Raw genomic sequence first — 21,713 nt, 5'->3', positions numbered from 1 at the left:
ATTAAAAATCCTCAGAAGAAGACTAAATTAGAGATCCTAAAAATCAAAGGAGAAATCAATAAAATTGAAAGCCAAAGAACTATTGATTTAATAAATAAGACTAGAAGCTGGTACATTGAAAAAAAAACAAATAAAATAGACAAAGTACTAATCAGTCTAATTAAAAAAAGGAAAGAAAAAAACAAATTGACAGTATCCAAGATGAAAATGCAGACCTCACCTCTAATGAAGAGGAAATTATGGTAATCATGAAAAACTACTATGCCCAATTATATGGCAAAAATATGGCTATCTTGGTGATATGGATGAATACTTAGAAAAATATAAATTGCCTAGACTAAAAGAAGAAGAAATAAATTACCTAAACAACCGAATATCAGAAAAAGAAATTGAAAAAGCCATCAAAGAACTGCGTAAGAAAAAATCCCCAGGTCCAGATGGATTCACAAATGAATTCTATCAAACATTCAAAGAACAACTATTCTCAATGTTATACAAAGTATTTTACAGAATAAGCCAAGAAGGGGTTCTACCAAGTTCTTTTTACACCACAAACATGGTACTGATCCCAAAGCCAGGCAGGTTAAAAACAGAGAAAGAAAATTATAGGCCAATCTCCCTAATGAATATAGATGCAAAAATATTAAATAGGATACTAGCAAAAAGACTCCAGCAAGTCATCACAAGGGTTAGCTACTACAGGTAGAATTCATACCAGGAATGCAAGGATGGTTCAATATTAGGAAAACCATCTACATAATTGATCATATTAACAAGCAAACCAACACAATCACATAATTATCTCAAAAGATGCAGAAAAAAAAGCCTTTGATAAAATTCAGCACCCATTCCTATTGAAAACACCAGAAAGTATAGGAATAGAAGGGCCTTTCATAAAAATAATAAACTGTATATATCTAAAACCTTCAGCAAACGTCATCTGTAATGGGGATAAACTCGAAGCCTTCCCAATAAGATCAGGAGTCCAACAAGGATGCCCATTATCACCTTTATTATTTAATATTGTACTAGAAACACTAGCAGTAGCAATTAGAGAAGAAAGAGAAATTGAAGGTATTAAAATTGGCAATGAGGATACCAAGCTGTAACTCTTTGCAAATGATATGATGGTCTATTTAAAGTATCCTAGAGAATCAACTAAAAAGCTAGTGGAAATAATCAACAACTTTACCAAAGTTTCAGGATACAAAATAAACCCACATAAGTCATCAGCATTTCTATATCTTTTCAACACATCTCAACAGCAAGAATTAGAAAGAGAAATTTCATTTAAAATCACTCTAGACAATATAAAATACTTAGGAATCTATCTCCCGAGACAAACACGGGAACTATATGAACACAACTACGAAACACTCTCAACACCATTAAAACTAGATCTAAACAATTGGAAAAACATTGATTCCTCATGGGTGGGATGGGATAACATAATAAAAATGATCATCCTATCCAAACTTATCTATCTATTTAGTGTCATACCCATGGAACTTCCAAAAAACTCTTTTTTACCGAATTAGAGAAAACCATAACAAAGTTCATTTGGAAGAACAAAGGTTCAAGGATATCCAGGGAAATAATGAAAAAAAAATACATAGGAAAGTGGCCTTGCCGTCCCTGATCTCAAAGTATATTACAAAGCAGTGGTCATCAAAACAATTTGGTACTGGCTAAGAGACAGAAAGGAGTATCAGTGGAATAGACTTGTGGTAAATGACCTCAGCAAGACAGTCTATGACAAACACATAGGCCCCTGTTTTTGGGACAAAAATCAGCTATTTAATAAAAACTGCTGGGGAAATTAGAAGAGAGTGTGGGTAAGATTAGGTTTGGATCAACAAATCACACCCTACACCAAGATAAATTCAGAATGGGTGAATGACTAGAATATAAAGAAGGAAACTATTAGTAAATTAGGTGAACACAGAATGGTATACATGTCAAATCTTTGAGAAGGGAAAGATTTTAAAACCAAGCAAGACTTATAAATAGTCACAAAATGTAAAACAAATACTTTTGACTAAATCAAATTAAAAAGATTTTGTACAAACAAAACCAATGTAACTAAAATTAGAAGAGAAGCAACAAATTGGGAAACAATCTTCATAACATAAAGCTCTGACGAAGGTCTAGTTACTCAAATTTATAAAGAGCTAAACCAATTGTAGAAAAAGTCAAGCCATTATCCAATTGAAAAATGGGAAAGGGACATGAATCGGCAATTTTCAGTTAAAGAAATCAAAACTATTCATAAGCACGTGAAAAATTGTTCTAAATCTCTTATAATCAGAGAGATGCAAATCAAAACAACTCTGAGGTATCACCTTACACCTAGCAGATTGGCCAACATGACAGCAAAGGAAAGTAATGAATGCTGGAGGGGATGTCGCAAAATTTGGGACATTAATGCATTGCTGGTGGGGCTGTGAACTGATCCAACCATTCTGGAAGGTAATTTGGAACTATGTCCAAAGGGCACTAAAAGATTGTCTGCCCTTTGATCCCGCTATAGCACTTCTGGGTTTGTACCCCAAATAAGGAAAAAGACATGTACAAGAATATTCATAGCTGTGCTCTTTGTGCTGGCAAAAAAAAAAATGGAAAATGAGGGGATGCCCTTCAATTGGGGAACGGCTAAACAAATTGTGATATATGTTAGTGATGGAATACTATTGTGCTAAAAGGAATAATAAAGTGCAGGAATTCCATGGAGACTGGAACGACCTCCAGGAAGTGATGCAGAGTGATAGGAGCAGAGCCAGGAGAACATTGTACACAGAGACTGAGACACTGTGGCACAATTGAATGTAATGGATTTCTCCATTAATGGTAATGCAATGTCCCTGAACAATCTGCAGGGATCTATGAGAAAAAAAGGTATCCTTAGGCAGAAGACAAAGTGTGGGAGTAAAAACACGGAGGAAAGGCAACTGCTTGACTACAGTTGTTGAGGGGATATGATTGAGGAGAAATGCTTAATGAGCACCCTCATGCAAATACCAACAGCAAGGAATAGGGTTCGGAGCAAGGGCACATGTGATACCCAGTGGAATCACACGTTGACTTGGGGAGGGTTGGTGGAAGGGGAGGTGAGGAAAAGAAAATGATCTCTGATTCCAATGAATAATGTATGAAAATGACCAAATAAAGTAATGTTTAAAAACTAAAAACTAAAAAAAAAAAAGAGAAATTGGATACAGACTATTAATGCCATGTTGGATTGCATAAAGAGATGTTGGGGATGATTGAGAGATCCACAAACTTTTTATCAGTGGGAAGGTAACAGGGTAGTTTTAAAAACATAATGTATACTTTTTTTAATCCTTCCCTATTAGCATTAGAATCCATGCTGTGCAATGGAGGTTAAATGAGTGGCCCAAGGTCATATATCTTTGAATTATTTGAGGTCAGATTTGATCCCAGAACTTCTGATCTCTAGGCCTGGCTCTCAATCCACTGAGCTACACAACTACCCCAACCACCAATGCAGTCTTAAGAGAAGCATGTCCACTTCGAAGAATAAGGAGATAGCTATCCTTCTGTACAATCAGATGGCACTTGGATTATTGTATTTGGTTCTAGATGACACAATTAACAAGTGGAAACAGGGAACTGGGGAATGTTCAGCCAGATTGGTGAGGGGTCTGGAGTCTCTGAAGATCAATTGAGGGAACTGCGTATTAGAAAACTGCCTGGGACTTCTAAGGAGTTGCAATAGGGGACTGCTAAAAAGTTTCAAGAAAGAAAGACTGCAAAATTATCAAAGCAGGGATAATGAACATTTATTGTATGCAGCACGCAAGATTTAAAGTTCTCCTCAAGAGAAACAATCTATTCTCCCCAATCCTCCCCAGAATGTGAACAGGGGAGTTAACCCGTTCTCAGGAGATCTTGGAATTGTTTATGCAGCCTTGAACTGAGATTTCTATGTTTTGGTGTACTCAGCAGGAATAGTTTGTGTCAAACACCTGGGAAGAGGAATTTTTTCTCATGGGTTCCTGGAAGGTTCACTGCAATTCCCCATTTATTTTTAAGACATCAAATTCCTTTTGGTACAGGATCCCATTAATAGTTTTTTTGCAATTCAGGAAAACTAGTAATTAAAGCTTTTAGCAAATAAGGCAAGCATAAGCAGATAAACAAAATCACAAGTGCACCAACTACAAGAAGAGTCATATCATGAAATAAGGAGGAAAACAATCCTTTTTATGTTTCAATCCAATTATACACAGAATCTGCGATATGCTGTGGTTAGAGATCCTCCTGAAAGAATGAATCAATATTCTGAATTAATATACTGAGATTGTTAATATATTTGGTGATGTTTTCATGGTCCCATAATTCCTGTAATTGTAATTTAATTTTTTTCCAATGTTTTTGTGTCATTATTTACTCTTATATAGTAAGCAAAATGCAGTATATCTATAATCACATTTCATGTGTGTTTTCAATGACACATTCTACTTCATTTGTTAGATCAGTCATATTTTTCTGTAACATCATAATACTTTTGTAAAAACTTGTATCAATTTCTTTTTCTCTTTCTAATGCTGAGGTTACATTTGTAGCCAATGCTTTCAAATGATTGGCGTCATTCTCAAGAGAATGTAAGTTAGATACTGATTGTGCTAAAGATACAGAATCTATTATAGTAGAAGCCAATGAAGAAACTAATGCTACTATGCCTAATGCAATACAAGTAATACATCGTTTATGTTGTGGTCTTATTTTTTGTTGTAATACATAAAGAATTTGATCCCCTGGGCTACCATACCATGAATCTTTATGTTCAGTGGCAAAAAGGGCCATGCGTGGTCACTTAATGATTAAGACAGGCCCATCCACCTGTGATCCTACACAGTAACTGACCCTACAGTTGCTACAGGTTACATTCCAATATTCAAATATCTAACTCTATTGCTTGTTATTTCAGTAATGTTCAAAGCTTCAGGATGATTATTTACTGTAGGTATAAAAGCATATCCCCCTGTTAGGCAAGTCTGAATGTCTAATGTAACACTTGTATTTACTGGTTTTTGGACTTTTCCATTATTAGAAACATTAACATAGTGATACATATTTACTTTATCCAATGCCAGGGCTGTCTTTCCATAATCAATCAAAATCTGTATGAAATTAGCAGAACGTAACCAATTAGCTCTGGGGGCATCACCCACAAAGGCAAGCTGTATCCTCCTATAAAACTATGATGAAATTTATAAGAATCCAGTTTCTTTCCAATACACCTTGTGTCGTTATGCCAAGATACCCAAATCATATTTTTCCAATGAATACATGGTGCCCTTTTAGATCTACACAATAGCAAGGGAGGAAACATATTAACAGTGTCTCTTTGTTCATATTCCATCACAGAAGGACAAATAGGTATTTCTTGTCCCCAAGTACCATCACAAGATTCCCCTAGCCAAACTAAATATTGCAGTTGGCTGTACCCTTTATATTTTACCCCTTTGTCTACACGATAAGATCCTATCCAGAAAGAGTCTGACAGGTCAGGATGACCATAATAATGCGCCTGCAGAGATCTGAGGGGCAGGCATTCAGGATGGTCTCGTGTGAGGCACACTGGGTGTGCCTCAACTAGTCGAGTCCAATTGAAAGACACAAACAATTATTGGCCTGATTATTGTCCTTAGCTTGTCTCTCAAAATGGTAAATGCCAGGAATATCAGAATTAGTTTTTGTATATAAGATGACTTACGGTAAAGTGTGTCCCATGCCGACATACTCTACCCAAGGTGGTTGTTCCCAAAAAACCCATCTCTTTATTCCAGGAGCTGTACTTAAATTCTGGAATAGAAGTAGAAGAGTCAGTATCTTATTGAGACGTAGACGAGTCTCCTTGTGAGGCTTCCAGAGTCCTCTTCTCGTCCTTCTCTTTATGGTCAGTCAGTCTCTTGAACTCAGCAGGAAGGGAGCCATACACTGTCTTTACCTGTGGAGCCACAAACAAAGCCTTGGCCTTGCAGGACCACTGGGTGAGGTCCTTGCCAGGATTGATCATCATCTTTCCATATGACAAATTTTTCTTCTGTAGCAGGGAATACAGGAGTAGTGGTACCTCAATTTCGTTCATAAGAAAATGCAGAGAAAACATTTTCAGCTCTGGATATATTATTGGAAGTAAAGATCAAATTATTTATAGTATATACAGTTATTGCCGATCGTTGATGTGGGGTGCTGTCTCCCCCTTTTTGTTTTAAAAGAAACATTTTTAGTATTTGATTACTATGCTCCACAATAGCTTGTCCTTGTGGAATGTATGGGATACCTGTGAGGTGTTGAATATCCCAAGTTTTACAAAAAAGAAAAAGTTGTTTGGAAGTATAAGCAGGTCCATTATCTGTTTTAAATGTTCTGGGGGGACCAGGCATCTGAAAAGTAAGCCCATAAAAACCCTGAATAAGTATCCACAGTGACATGGATATATTTAAGTCGTCCAAAGGACGGTTTGTGAGTCACATCCATTTGCCGTATATCTGTACTACTTAAGCCTCTGGGATTCACAACAAAATACATTGGGTGATGGTTTGGAACACAATTAGGACACTTTTTAACAATACTCCTGGCTTGATCTTTAGTGAGTTGCAACATTTGGCCTAAAGCAGTACTATTTTGGTGAAATCTATGATGGATTCCTCAGCTAATTGCATATCAGTTAGATAACATTGAGCAATCAAAGCTTGATCTATGATATCATTTCCTTTAAAAATAGGTCCAGGTAAATTGGTATGACTGCGTACATGCATGGCATACACTGGATGTGTCCTTTGTCATATGACAGTTTGTAATTTACAGAATAACATTTGTACATTGCTTTGAGTAGATCTGATGACAGCTTGTTCTACACCTTGCAAAGACTGAAAAACATATTTAAAGTCCATTATGAGGTTGAAAGGCTCCTGAAATAACCAAAATTCTAGCAAAACAGCTGTTAATTCATTTTGTTGGGTAGAAGAAAAAGGAGTGGTAAAAATGACAGGTAGCTACCTTCCTTGTATACTCCTGCCTTATAACTAGCATTCGCATCAACATAAACATTAGGTCCTGATACTGGAAGATCTCTTAGAACACTAGGAAAAACAACAGGATGTTGGGACAAAAAAGAAAATTAACCTTGTGGAGTGTAGGTGGTAATAGTAATGGGGTATGCTAATAGGAAAGACTAAATATTTCTGTAGTATATCTTTAGCAATGGGTACCCAGATTTCATGAGGATACCATCCTAAACCTGAAACCACATATTCTATGCCTTTCCATATTAATTGAGCCATAAGACAATCCACAATTATAACTTTGTAAAGCCTTTCCGGATTTGCTTTTTAGATGTAACCCTTCAATGACTCTTTGTTTCTGAGTTATGGCTGGTACATAATTGCTCAAAATAATTGCTCAGAATTTCCTTAATTTAAACTTCATTGCTAACTCATTCATCCTTTTCATTTTTGCTTTTGGTAATTATGTTTTCCTCTTTCTTTAATGAAATTGACCAATGGGTCATCTGTTTAGTTGTATTTTTATTTAAAAAAAAACAGATCCTAGATTTATTTAATTCTGCATTTTTTCTTTTGATTTTATTAAATTCTCTTTGGATATTCAGGATTTTCTGTTTAATTGGACATTTCCTGATCTTTCCAGGGAACTGAAGTCAGTTGTATCCACCGACAGCCCTAGAGAGGTTAAGATGCCCTAGATCACATTAGGTGTCAACTGCTACTCTGAAACTTTTTATGAGCCAGAGTTCTTCCTGTCCTGTGTAAACCTCAAAATTTCTTAGACTTATAAATGTTGGAAATTTCACCATTGGGAAATTTCATACTTGAAAAATTCCCTATTGATAGTGGGTCTTGGCTATTGGAATGTGAACCCCATTGGCATGGGAGTTTCCTCCTCTTCCCTTCTTAAGATTACTTTAGGACAGAAACCTTTTGCTGAACAATGGAAAGGACTTTGACCTATGCTTAAAGCATAGAACAGGAATTTCTTTGAGTCATGATTGATTTTAGAATTGATACAATGGAGATACTTGGAATCAATCTCCACCCTATTCAGTCCTAACAGGATTGAGTAAGGGCTGCAGCCTAGATCAAAATTTAATTATTCCAATCTCTATCCTCCTCAGGTTAACAGGATTTAGAAAGGGCTGTAGCAAAGGATCAAAGATTTAATTATTTGAAAATATGACCTTCAACAGACATGTGCAAAGGCCAGAGACCTCTGGGTGGTCCTGGGTTAAGCTAGAGCCTCCATTGGCACAGGGAAATTGATGGACAGGTGATTGGGAGATGTGAGGACTGAGGGGAGGGAACTTGGAGGGTTTTCCTGAAGGATAGGAGGGTCTGAAGACTGGGGGTGATTGAGGAGTTTGTCTGAGTGGTTGAGGTGTGCTCTGAGAAGCTTGGGCTGAAGGAAGCTGAAGGTGGGGGCCCCGGAGACTGTTTCTCCATATTTGGTCACGTGAGTAATAGGGACTGATCTCCTTTCATTGCCCCAGCTATCTAAGGGCTTGGGCCTTTTGGCCCAGCCTAAACAGAAGGGGTATTCAAGCCCTATTCCCTTCTCTCCCCTTTCTCTCTCCCTCTATCTCTCTATCTCTAATTCCTTTCTTCCTCCTGTTTGTAATTAAAACTCCATAAAAGGTTGACGACTGACTTGAGTTTTCATTAAGGAATTACATAGCTGAATTCCTTGGCGACCTTAAATTAATATATATCAGTCTTTTAAAAGTGATTTCCTTGTCACACCTGGTAGTTCCACCTAGTGGACAGAAGGAGACCAATAGCAAGAGAGGAATATCTGAGGCCAGGGATGCTTGAGCCGGCCTGATTTGCATCAGATCATAGAGGGGCAAATGTTGGAGTCCATCCTCACCCATGAAGGGATTGTGTTGGATGTGAACCTGTTTATGGGTCTCAGCATTGTTGCAGAGTCAGGCCAGGAATCCTGCTCAGTTAGTTCCCCAAGGCATCCCAAATCATTTTTGGAAGAGAAATGATCAGGGAGTCAAGTCCATTAAAACTGGATCCTCTTTGGCTCTGTGACCTTGAGCTAGTTACTTAACCCCCATTGCCTGGCCCTTTTGCTCTGGAAACAATACATAGTATTGATTCTAATGCAGAAGGTAAGGGTTAAAAAAAGGGTTGTTCTGTGATAGACAAGAGATAAAAGGGTACCTGAATGTTGCTGTAAGGAGAAAGGAAAATAGTCCCCACCTGATCAATGTAAGCCACTGAACATCCCCTGGCAGGGTCACAGAACCCATTATAACTCCACCAGTCCATGGAGACACGTCTCCTCTCCCACTCAAGTCTTCTCTTCTTTGGGATAAGCATCTCTAGTGCCCTCAATTGGTCCTTCAATTAAATATGTGTGTGCTCTAGTCTCTTCTCTGCTCATGACTCTCTATTGCCTACAGACTATCCTTGAGTGTTCTTGGTCTGTCATTAAACCTTAGCCATTCACAAAAGGGCATCAGGCCTTTCAGATACTTCTGGCCATGCATTGTGTGCTCAGACAGCATGAGTCTACATTTGGTACTCAGACTCACACTCTGTACTTTCCTTCCTCTGAACCGTTGTTTGGGCTATTTTCAGGATTTATACAGAACTTCTATATATGTTCTCATTTGGTCCAATAACACTTGGACTGAGAGATTATTTTACCCATTTAACAGATCAGGAGACTGAGACACAGATAGGGACTTGCTAGTAAGACACACTGCCAGTAACATTTTGAGACAGAATTTGAACATAGGTCTTTCTCCCTCTTAGGCTACCACTAGTCACTATGTCATGTCAGTCACTGTATCCATTGATGCTGCCAAAACACCTTCCAAAAAGTCCTACCATGGCCTTCATGGCAGGAGAATGCTCACTGTTCCTTCATATTCTCCCCCCACTACAAAAAGTAGCTAGCTGGCCTCAGATTTGTCACTGTCCTGGCCAGTGTCACTTGGCTTTACTGGATACAAATGGGAGGCTCACTCTTCCTCACATTAAACTTCCCAATGGAGACCCAGGGATGGAGTGCAAGCTCTACCAAAATAACAAGGAGAAAGGTCAAGGAAGCTGAAATATTTCTAACTTATGACTATCAATTTGGAAATTATTTTTAAGACAGCTGGCCATGGATGACCCAGGACAGAAGCCTGACGATCCTCATGCATGTGCCCCAGAGATTGCTCTGGCACACATATCTCTCTCAGTGGCAAGGCCTTACTTCCAACTAGAGATAAGTAAAGGGCTCTCCTTGGGCCATGAAGACTCTGGGAAAATTATTCCCCATTAGTTTAGATTCCCAGCATAAAACCATATCTGAGCTTGAAGATCACCTTCAACATTCTCATTCTTATCTTATAGGGTAGGAAACACCTAAGGAAAAGGGAGAGGCCAAAGCAGGGAATTCCAGAATCTTCTGTAAAGGGTAGGAACTACTTCCTGTGGACAAATCATGTCCTAGGCACCAGAGATGTTATTGTGGGTGTGAAATCTCCAGACTTGAACCAGGTCTGACCTGACTCCCAGCCTGAGGCTCTTCCTTTTGTTCCCTGATACTAACTGATCTATTTCCACTCTCTGCCTTTCCTTTTCTTTCCTCTTCAGAATTAAAGTAATGTTTCCCTTTCTGAGCACAGTCTCCCTGTGGCCTGTCCCTAGTCTCTCCACACCAACCTCTCCCAATATCCTTATCAAGCTGTCAAGGTAAGGAACACTGGCTTCCGAAAGCCCAGGCCAAGGAATCATAAACTCTTGGTGGTTCTGCCAAGCTATAAAGGCCTCAAATCCAAGCCCAGGTGCTGGATGAAGGGGTCTGTCATCCCCAGTCCTGCTTGCCTCAGCCCAGAAAGACTGAGCACCTTGCTTGGACTCCAGGTGAATGTCTTTGTCAGTCACAGGAACTGAAGTTGAACTTTTCCTAAGGCCTGGAGTAGATGAGATCTACACCAGAGAAAGGGGGGAGCTTTGCTATTGAAATCACAGGTTCTTGGTGTCTGGCCTCCAGCCTGCCAAGGTCTTAGACAGGCCACTTCCAAACCACTTATTTGGTTATAAGGTAAGAAAAAGAACCAACACAGTCATTTTCTGTCTATTCTCTGCACAGCGCCAGTGTCCAAACCTACCATTGTCACCTCCAACATTACTGCAGTGGAGACCAAGGACTTCTCATTGACATGCCAGGCTACAGGTCAAATTCACGCTTACCAGTGGTTAATAAACAGAGTTGCCACAGCTGGTAGCAGGATACAGCTGTCGCCAGATAAGAGGACACTCACTCTCAGCAGGCTCACAAGAAGAGATAACAAAGGGCCATATGAGTGTGAAATCCGGAATCCATTTTATAGCAATAGGAGTGATGCATTCACACTGGATGTTGCCTGTAAGTATATTGCTTCTTCCTATATGGTGCCTGCTTATAGCCTGGTGGTGTGTTCCCAGAGGCCAGGCTAATTCAGTCCCTTCTCTGAGAACTAAAGAGCTAGGCTCTGAGGTTCCCAAACCCCTTCATCTTTAGGGAGCCCAGATTGGCCTTCTCATGTGTTCTGGTGGAGGGTGGCCATCCAGGGTGCTGATCTGGAGAAAGCCCTAAGATCTTCCAAGTTCAGATCCAAACTGTAAAAGTAGAGGAGGAGCTGTGAATTTCCCAGCTCAAAGGAGCATCACAGTGGTCCCTGGTGATGGGTTACAGACTAGGAGATGCCCTTCTTTTCTGCCATAATCTAAATATGGAATCCTTCTTTTTCCCCCAGATGGCCCAGATATTGCCACAATTGACCATATAAGCGATCAGTTCGCAACGGGGATAAATGTTACCTTGAGCTGTGTTGCTGATTCTAACCCACCAGCACAATTCACTTGGTTACAGAATGGACAATCTGTCAGCAACTCAGCCTCATTTTCTATTATTACATCCCTGAATCATATCGGAAACTATACCTGTATTGCAACTAACTCATTTACTGGCTTGACGCGCACTGCAAACAAGACTCTTATGATCTATGGTGAGTAGCTTGATTGGGCCCCCAACTTTGTGTTGGGCTCTCTCTTTCCCTGGCAGAAATAGACATGGAGAGAAATAGACATAAGTGACATTCTGCCTCCGTGGTCCCATGGCACAATGCATTGTGGTAGAAGGAACATTCTACTCAGAATCATGAAACTTGGATTTAATCATTCCGCCTCTGTCTATTATCTGTGTGGTAAGTGTGTCTCCTCCTTTCACATCCTCAGGTTCTTCATCTGGAAAAGTGAATAATATTTGCTCTGTATATAATAGGATTTTAGGATATATAGGAATGTTTTTGTGTCATTATTTACTCTTATATAGTAAGCAAAATGCAGTATATCTATAATCACATTTCATGTGTGTTTTCAATGATATATTCTACTTCATTTGTTAGATCAGTCATATTTTTCTGTAACATCATAATACTTTTGTAAAAACTTGTATCAATTTCTTTTTCTCTTTCTAATGCTGAGGTTACATTTGTAGCCAATGCTTTCAAATGATTGGCGTCATTCTCAAGAGAATGTAAGTTAGATACTGATTGTGCTAAAGATACAGAATCTATTATAGTAGAAGCCAATGAAGAAACTAATGCTACTATGCCTAATGCAATACACGTAATACATCATTTATGTTGTGGTCTTATTTTTTGTTGTAATACATAAAGAATTTGATCCCCTGGGCTACCATACTATGAATCTTCATGTTCAGTGGCAAAAAGGGCCATGCGTGGTCACTTAATGATTAAGACAGGCCCATCCACCTGTGATCCTACACAGTAACTGACCCTACAGTTGCTACAGGTTACATTCCAATATTCAAATATCTAACTCTTTTGCTTGTTATTTCAGTAATGTTCAGCTTCAGGATGATTATTTACTGTAGGTATAAAAGCATATCCCCCTGTTAGGCAAGTCTGAATGTCTAATGTAACACTTGTATTTACTGGTTTTTGGACTTTTCCATTATTAGAAACATTAACATAGTGATACATATTTACTTTATCCAATGCCAGGGCTGTCTTTCCATAATCAATCAAAATCTGTATAAAATTAGCAGAACGTAACCAATTAGCTCTGGGGGCATCACCCACAAAGGCAAGCTGTATCCTCCTATAAAACTATGATGAAATTTATAAGAATCCAGTTTCTTTCCAATACACCTTGTGTCGTTATGCCAAGATACCCAAATCATATTTTTCCAATGAATACATGGTGCCCTTTTAGATCTACACAATAGCAAGGGAGGAAACATATTAACAGTGTCTCTTTGTTCATATTCCATCACAGAAGGACAAATAGGTATTTCTTGTCCCCAAGTACCATCACAAGATTCTCCTAGCCAAACTAAATATTGCAGTTGGCTGTACCCTTTATATTTTACCCCTTTGTCTACACGATAAGATCCTATCCAGAAAGAGTCTGACAGGTCAGGATGACCATAATAATGCGCCTGCAGAGATCTGAGGGGCAGGCATTCAGGATGGTCTCGTGTGAGGCACACTGGGGGTGCCTCAACTAGTCCAGTCCAATTGAAAGACACAAACAATTATTGGCCTGATTATTGTCCTTAGCTTGTCTCTCAAAATGGTAAATGCCAGGAATATCAGAATTAGTTTTTGTATATAAGATGACTTACGGTAAAGTGTGTCCCATGCCGACATACTCTACCCAAGGTGGTTGTTCCCAAAAAACCCATCTCTTTATTCCAGGAGCTGTACTTAAATTCTGGAATAGAAGTAGAAGAGTCAGTATCTTATTGAGACGTAGTCGAGTCTCCTTGTGAGGCTTCCGGAGTCCTCTTCTCGTCCTTCTCTTTATGGTCAGTCAGTCTCTTGAACTCAGCAGGAAGGGAGCCATACACTGTCTTTACCTGTGGAGCCACAAACAAAGCCTTGGCCTTGCAGGACCACTGGGTGAGGTCCTTGCCAGGATTGATCATCATCTTTCCATATGACAAATTTTTCTTCTGTAGCAGGGAATACAGGAGTAGTGGTACCTCAATTTCGTTCATAAGAAAATGCAGAGAAAACATTTTCAGCTCGGGATATATTATTGGAAGTAAAGATCAAATTATTTATAGTATATACAGTTATTGCCGATCGTTGATGTGGGGTGCTGTCTCCCCCTTTTTGTTTTAAAAGAAACATTTTTAGTATTTGATTACTATGCTCCACAATAGCTTGTCCTTGTGGAATGTATGGGATACCTGTGAGGTGTTGAATATCCCAAGTTTTACAAAAAAGAAAAAGTTGTTTGGAAGTATAAGCAGGTCCATTATCTATTTTAAATGTTCTGGGGGGACCAGGCATCTGAAAAGTAAGCCCATAAAAACCCTGAATAAGTATCCACAGTGACATGGATATATTTAAGTCGTCCAAAGGACGGTTTGTGAGTCACATCCATTTGCCTTATATCTGTACTACTTAAGCCTCTGGGATTCACACCAATATACATTGGGGGATGGTTTGGAACACAATTAGGACACTTTTTAACAATACTCCTGGCTTGATCTTTAGTGAGTTGCAACATTTGGCCTAAAGCAGTACTATTTTAGTGAAATCTATGATGGATTCCTCAGCTAATTGCATATCAGTTAGATAACATTGAGCAATCAAAGCTTGATCTATGATATCATTTCCTTTAAAAATAGGTCCAGGTAAATTGGTATGACTGCGTACATGCATGGCATACACTGGATGTGTCCTTTGTCATATGACAGTTTGTAATTTACAGAATAACATTTGTACATTGCTTTGAGTAGATCTGATGACAGCTTGTTCTACACCTTGCAAAGACTGAAAAACATATTTAAAGTCCATTATGAGGTTGAAAGGCTCCTGAAATAACCAAAATTCTAGCAAAACAGCTGTTAATTCATTTTGTTGGGTAGAGGAAAAAGGAGTGGTAAAAATGACAGGTAGCTACCTTCCTTGTATACTCCTGCCTTATAACTAGCATTCGCATCAACATAAACATTAGGTCCTGATACTGGAAGATCTCTTAGAACACTAGGAAAAACAACAGGATGTTGGGACAAAAAAGAAAATTAACCTTGTGGAGTGTAGGTGGTAATAGTAATGGGGTATGCTAATAGGAAAGACTAAATATTTCTGTAGTATATCTTTAGCAATGGGTACCCAGATTTCATGAGGATACCATCCTAAACCTGAAACCACATATTCTATGCCTTTCCATATTAATTGAGCCATAAGACAATCCACAATTATAACTTTGTAAAGCCTTTCCCGATTTGCTTTTTAGATGTAACCCTTCAATGACTCTTTGTTTCTGAGTTATGGCTGGTACATAATTGCTCAAAATAATTGCTCAGAATTTCCTTAATTTCAACTTCATTGCTAACTCATTCATCCTTTTCATTTTTGCTTTTGGTAATTATGTTTTCCTCTTTCTTTAATGAAATTAACCAATGGGTCATCTGTTTAGTTGTATTTTTTAAGAAAAAAATAGATCCTAGATTTATTTAATTCTGCATTTTTTCTTTTGATTTTATTAAATTCTCTTTGGATTTTCAGGATTTTCTGTTTAATTGGACATTTCCTGATCTTTCCAGGGAACTGAAGTCAGTTGTATCCAGAGACAGCCCTAGAGAGGTTAAGATGCCCTAGATCACATTAGGTGTCAACTGCTACTCTGAAACTTTTTTATGAGCCAGAGTTCTTCCTGTCCTGTGTAAACCTCAAAATTTCTTAGACTTATAAATGTTGTAAATTTCACCATTGGGAAATTTCATACTTGAAAAATTCCCTATTGATTGTGGGTCTTGGCTATTGGAATGTGAACCCCATTGGCATGGGAGTTTCCTCCTCTTCCCTTCTTAAGTTTACTTTAGGACAGAAACCTTTTCTGAACAATGGAAAGGACTTTGACCTATGCTTAAAGCATAGAACAGGAATTTCTTTGAGTCATGATTGATTTTAGAATTGATACAATGGAGATACTTGGAATCAATCTCCACCCTATTCAGTCCTAACAGGATTGAGTAAGGGCTGCAGCCTAGATCAAAATTTAATTATTCCAATCTCTATCCTCCTCAGGTTAACAGGATTTAGAAAGGGCTGTAGCAAAGGATCAAAGATTTAATTATTTGAAAATATGACCTTCAACAGACATGTGCAAAGGCCAGAGACCTCTGGGTGGTCCTGGGTTAAGCTAGAGCCTCCATTGGCACAGGGAAATTGATGGACAGGTGATTGGGAGATGTGAGGACTGAGGGGAGGGAACTTGGAGGGTTTTCCTGAAGGATAGGAGGGTCTGAAGACTGGGGGTGATTGAGGAGTTTGTCTGAGTGGTTGAGGTGTGCTCTGAGAAGCTTGGGCTGAAGGAAGCTGAAGGTGGGGGCCCCGGAGACTGTTTCTCCATATTTGGTCACGTGAGTAATAGGGACTGATCTCCTTTCATTGCCCCAGCTATCTAAGGGCTTGGGCCTTTTGGCCCAGCCTAAACAGAAGGGGTATTCAAGCCCTATTCCCTTCTCTCCCCTTTCTCTCTCCCTCTATCTCTCTATCTCTAATTCCTTTCTTCCTCCTGTTTGTAATTAAAACTCCATAAAAGGTTGAGGACTGACTTGAGTTTTCATTAAGGAATTACATAGCTGAATTCCTTGTCGACCTTAAATTAATATATATCAGTCTTTTAAAAGTGATTTCCTTGTCACACCTGGTAGTTCCACCTAGTGGACAGAAGGAGACCAATAGCAAGAGAGGAATATCTGAGGCCAGGGATGATTGAGCCAGCCTGATTTGCATCTGATCATAGAGGGGCAAATGTTGGAGTCCATCCTCACCCATGAAGGGATTGTGTTGGATGTGAACCTGTTTATGGGTCTCAGCACTGTTGCAGAGTCAGGCCAGGAATCCTGCTCAGTTAGTTCTCCAAGGCATCCCAAATCATTTTTGGAAGAGAAATGATCATTGAGTCAAGTCCATTAAAACTGGATCCTCTTTGGCTCTGTGACCTTGAGCTAGTTACTTAACCCCCATTGCCTGGCCCTTTTGCTCTGGAAACAATACATAGTATTGATTCTAATGCAGAAGGTAAGGGTTAAAAAAAGGGTTGTTCTGTGATAGACAAGAGATAAAAGGGTACCTGAATGTTGCTGTAAGGAGAAAGGAAAATAGTCCCCACCTGATCAATGTAAGCCACTGAACATCCCCTGGCAGGGTCACAGAACCCATTATAACTCCACCAGTCCATGGAGACACGTCTCCTCTCCCACTCAAGTCTTCTCTTCTTTGGGCTAAGCATCTCTAGTGCCCTCAATTGGTCCTTCAATTAAATATGTGTGTGCTCTAGTCTCTTCTCTGCTCATGACTCTCTATTGCCTACAGACTATCCTTGAGTGTTCTTGGTCTGTCATTAAACCTTAGCCATTCACAAAAGGGCATCAGGCCTTTCAGATACTTCTGGCCATGCATTGTGTGCTCAGACAGCATGAGTCTACATTTGGTACTCAGACTCACACTCTGTACTTTCCTTCCTCTGAACCGTTGTTTGGTCTATTTTCAGGATTTATACAGAACTTCTATATATGTTCTCATTTGGTCCAATAATACTTGGACTGAGAGATTATTTTACCCATTTAACAGATCAGGAGACTGAGACACAGATAGGGACTTGCTAGTAAGACACACAGCCAGTAACATTTTGAGACAGAATTTGAACATAGGTCTTTCTCCCTCTTAGGCTACCACTAGTCACTATGTCATGTCAGTCACTGTATCCATTGATGCTGCCAAAACACCTTCCAAAAAGTCCTACCATGGCCTTCATGGCAGGAGAATGCTCACTGTTCCTTCATATTCTCCCCCCACTACAAAAGGTAGCTAGCTGGCCTCAGATTTGTCACTGTCCTGGCCAGTGTCACTTGGCTTTACTGGATACAAATGGGAGGCTCACTCTTCCTCACATTAAACTTCCCAATGGAGACCCAGGGATGGAGTGCAAGCTCTACCAAAATAACAAGGAGAAAGGTCAAGGAAGCTGAAATATTTCTAACTTATGACTATCAATTTGGAAATTATTTTTAAGACAGCTGGCCATGGATGACCCAGGACAGAAGCCTGACGATCCTCATGCATGTGCCCCAGAGATTGCTCTGGCATACATATCTCTCTCAGTGGCAAGGCCTTACTTCCAACTAGAGATAAGTAAAGGGCTCTCCTTGGGCCATGAAGACTCTGGGAAAATTATTCCCCATTAGTTTAGATTCCCAGCATAAAACCATATCTGAGCTTGAAGATCACCTTCAACATTCTCATTCTTATCTTATAGGGTAGGAAACACCTAAGGAAAAGGGAGAGGCCAAAGCAGGGAATTCCAGAATCTTCTGTAAAGGGTAGGAACTACTTCCTGTGGACAAATCATGTCCTAGGCACCAGAGATGTTATTGTGGGTTTGAAATCTCCAGACTTGAACCAGGTCTGACCTGACTCCCAGCCTGAGGCTCTTCCTTTTGTTCCCTGATACTAACTGATCTATTTCCACTCTCTGCCTTTCCTTATCTTTCCTCTTCAGAATTAAAGTAATGTTTCCCTTTCTGAGCACAGTCTCCCTGTGGCCTGTCCCTAGTCTATCCACACCAACCTCTCCCAATATCCTTATCAAGCTGTCAAGGTAAGGAACACTGGCTTCCGAAAGCCCAGGCCAAGGAATCATAAACTCTTGGTGGTTCTGCCAAGCTATAAAGGCCTCAAATCCAAGCCCAGGTGCTGGATGAAGGGGTCTGTCATCCCCAGTCCTGCTTGCCTCAGCCCAGAAAGACTGAGCACCCGCGGCTTGGACTCCATGTGAATGTCTTTGTCAGTCACAGGAACTGAAGCTGAACTTTTCCTAAGGCCTGGAGGATATGAGATCTGCACCAGAGAAAGGGGGGAGCTTTGCTATTGAAATCACAGGTTCTTGGTGTCTGGCCTCCAGCCTGCCAAGGTCTTAGACAGGCCACTTCCAAACCACTTATTTGGTTATAAGGTAAGAAAAAGAACCAACACAGTCATTTTCTGTCTATTCTCTGCACAGCGCCAGTGTCCAAACCATCCATTGTCACCTCCAACATTACTGCAGTGGAGACCAAGGACTTCTCATTGACATGCCAGGCTACAGGTCAAATTCACGCTTACCAGTGGTTCATAAACGGAGTTGCCCCAGCTGGTAGCAGGATACAGCTGTCGCCAGATAAGAGGACACTCACTCTCAGCAGGCTCACAAGAAGAGATAACAAAGGGCCATATGAGTGTGAAATCCGGAATCCATTTTATAGCAATAGGAGTGATCCATTCACACTGGATGTTGCCTGTAAGTATATTGCTTCTTCCTATATGGTGCCTGCTTATAGCCTGGTGGTGTGTTCCCAGAGGCCAGGCTAATTCAGTCCCTTCTCTGAGAACTAAAGAGCTAGGCTCTGAGGTTCCCAAACCCCTTCATCTTTAGGGAGCCCAGATTGGCCTTCTCATGTGTTCTGGTGGAGGGTGGCCATCCAGGGTGCTGAACTGGAGAAAGCCCTAAGATCTTCCAAGTTCAGATCCAAACTGTAAAAGTAGAGGAGGAGCTGTGAATTTCCCAGCTCAAAGGAGCATCACAGTGGTCCCTGGTGATGGGTTACAGACTAGGAGATGCCCTTCTTTTCTGCCATAATCTAAATATGGAATCCTTCTTTTTCCCCCAGATGGCCCAGATATTGCCACAATTGACCATATAAGCGATCAGTTCGCAACGGGGATAAATGTTACCTTGAGCTGTGTTGCTGATTCTAACCCACCAGCACAATTCACTTGGTTACAGAATGGACAATCTGTCAGCAACTCAGCCTCATTTTCTATTATTACATCCCTGAATCATATCGGAAACTATACCTGTATTGCAACTAACTCATTTACTGGCTTGACGCGCTCTGCAAACAAGACTCTTATGATCTATGGTGAGTAGCTTGATTGGGCCCCCAACTTTGTGTTGGGCTCTCTCTTTCCCTGGCAGAAATAGACATGGAGAGAAATAGACATAAGTGACATTCTGCCTCCGTGGTCCCATGGCACAATGCATTGTGGTAGAAGGAACCTTCTTTCAGAATCATGAAACTTGGATTTAATCATTCCTCCTCTGTCTATTATCTGTGTGGTAAGTGTGTCTCCTCCTTTCACATCCTCAGCTTCTTCATCTGGAAAAGTGAATAATATTTGCTCTGTATATAATAGGATTTTATATGGGGAAAGTACTTTTTACATGTTAGGCCCAAAAACATGTGAATTGTCATCATCATCCTTGTTATTGATATTGTATTATTCTCTTCTGTCCTAGTAGCATACAACCTTCTTTTTCTCCCAACTTCTAGGACTGCAGGTTCAATGACTGCTCCATAATCTTTCCTTCCATCCCTTTCCCTTGGTGCTATGGACCCACAGAATGTTTTTAATTCTTGGTTGGAGGATAAGCTCTGGTCATGCAACAGGGCTGGCCTTGATCCTGTTTGGCAGGGATATTCTGGAGATGGAAAGGAGGATGTAAACTTTGTCTCCTTTCACACACAGAGATTCACTATTGCACCTATATTTTTCCTCTTTGTGGCATAAAAAGTCACATGAAAGTATGGCTGCTATGAAACCTGATTCTTATCCATGTAAAGGGATGATTGGCTTTAGCCTCCAGTAACTGGGTCCACAGTAGAATTCCTGATGCCCAATTAATTCACTGGTCTGACTTTCCTATGTACAGATGACAGACCCTCCATTCCCATAATCACACTAATGGGCAGCAGGTTCATAGAGAGATCATCTCTGGCCTTAGTTTCCTTTTATTTCATGCAATTTTATTGTTACAAACCTTAGGGGTATCCCAACTTCCTCTCCTAGACTATGGGGATGTTCTGAATGGAGAGCAGCGGGGAGAGATAGAATTGTGAAGTGGGGAAGTAACCTTGGGGAAGTCAGACACCAACAGCATATACTTTAGAGGAGGGATGATTTTTTATTCGCCTCAATCTGTACATGAGGATGCCTAAAGCTCACATTTTAAATTATCATATAATTATCTGTTTGTCATTTTCTTTTGTTAACTATTTTCCAATTACCTTTTCCCCTGGTTCATGCAGCACCTGGGAATGTTGCAGGCTATGTATTTGACACCTGTATTTGAAAAGTTCTTTTTCTTAATTTATTTTTTTTTCCAATTAACTAAAATCTATTTTCTGTCCCCCTTCTACCTTCTACCACTAATGAAAACTAAAATCTTTGGGACAGGTATGAGTTGTGCCTGCCTGTAGCCATGAATTAATCTATTCCTAGGTGGACACCTGAGAAAGAGAGTTAGGAACTGAGGGAAAATGGGTGAAGGGGATATAGAGAAAGAGGGAATATAATAAAAGAAGAAAGACTCAGAGACAGTGCTTAAAAAGCCTTAATGTGTGCTCCTCTGATTCTAGTAGAGAGAGAGAAAGAGTAAACTACATATTTTCTCAATCTTTTATTGGAGGATCAAGGAATGGGGAATGGGAGGTAGCTAATGATCATGTAACATGGCATAAGAGTTAACATTGGCTCAACTGACAACCATTAGATCAAGGAGGAGGAGTTTATTCAAACATGTGACCTGGTATGGAATCTGGTCTGACAAGGTGGGAACCAGGACCCTGTGGCAGCCTACCCAGGAATTCTTCTGACT

At 39.9% G+C, this 21,713-nt stretch overlaps 1 protein-coding gene across 1 annotated transcript in view; it reads left to right on the top strand.

Moving 5' to 3' along the window:
- LOC103092368 (uncharacterized) overlaps nt 1–21,713 on the top strand; it is a 1,666,349-nt gene that overhangs the window by 246,958 nt on the left and 1,397,678 nt on the right. Inside the window, exons 22-25 of the mRNA XM_056825346.1 lie at nt 11,140–11,415; nt 11,786–12,037; nt 19,080–19,355; nt 19,726–19,977. Coding sequence (XP_056681324.1) covers nt 11,140–11,415; nt 11,786–12,037; nt 19,080–19,355; nt 19,726–19,977 — 1,056 coding nt within the window. The remainder of the gene's footprint in view (nt 1–11,139; nt 11,416–11,785; nt 12,038–19,079; nt 19,356–19,725; nt 19,978–21,713) is intronic.

Source organism: Monodelphis domestica, chromosome 4 (assembly GCF_027887165.1).
Source record: "Monodelphis domestica isolate mMonDom1 chromosome 4, mMonDom1.pri, whole genome shotgun sequence".
Lineage (NCBI taxonomy): Eukaryota > Metazoa > Chordata > Mammalia > Didelphimorphia > Didelphidae > Monodelphis > Monodelphis domestica.
This window is presented reverse-complemented; position numbering and strand designations above follow the sequence as displayed.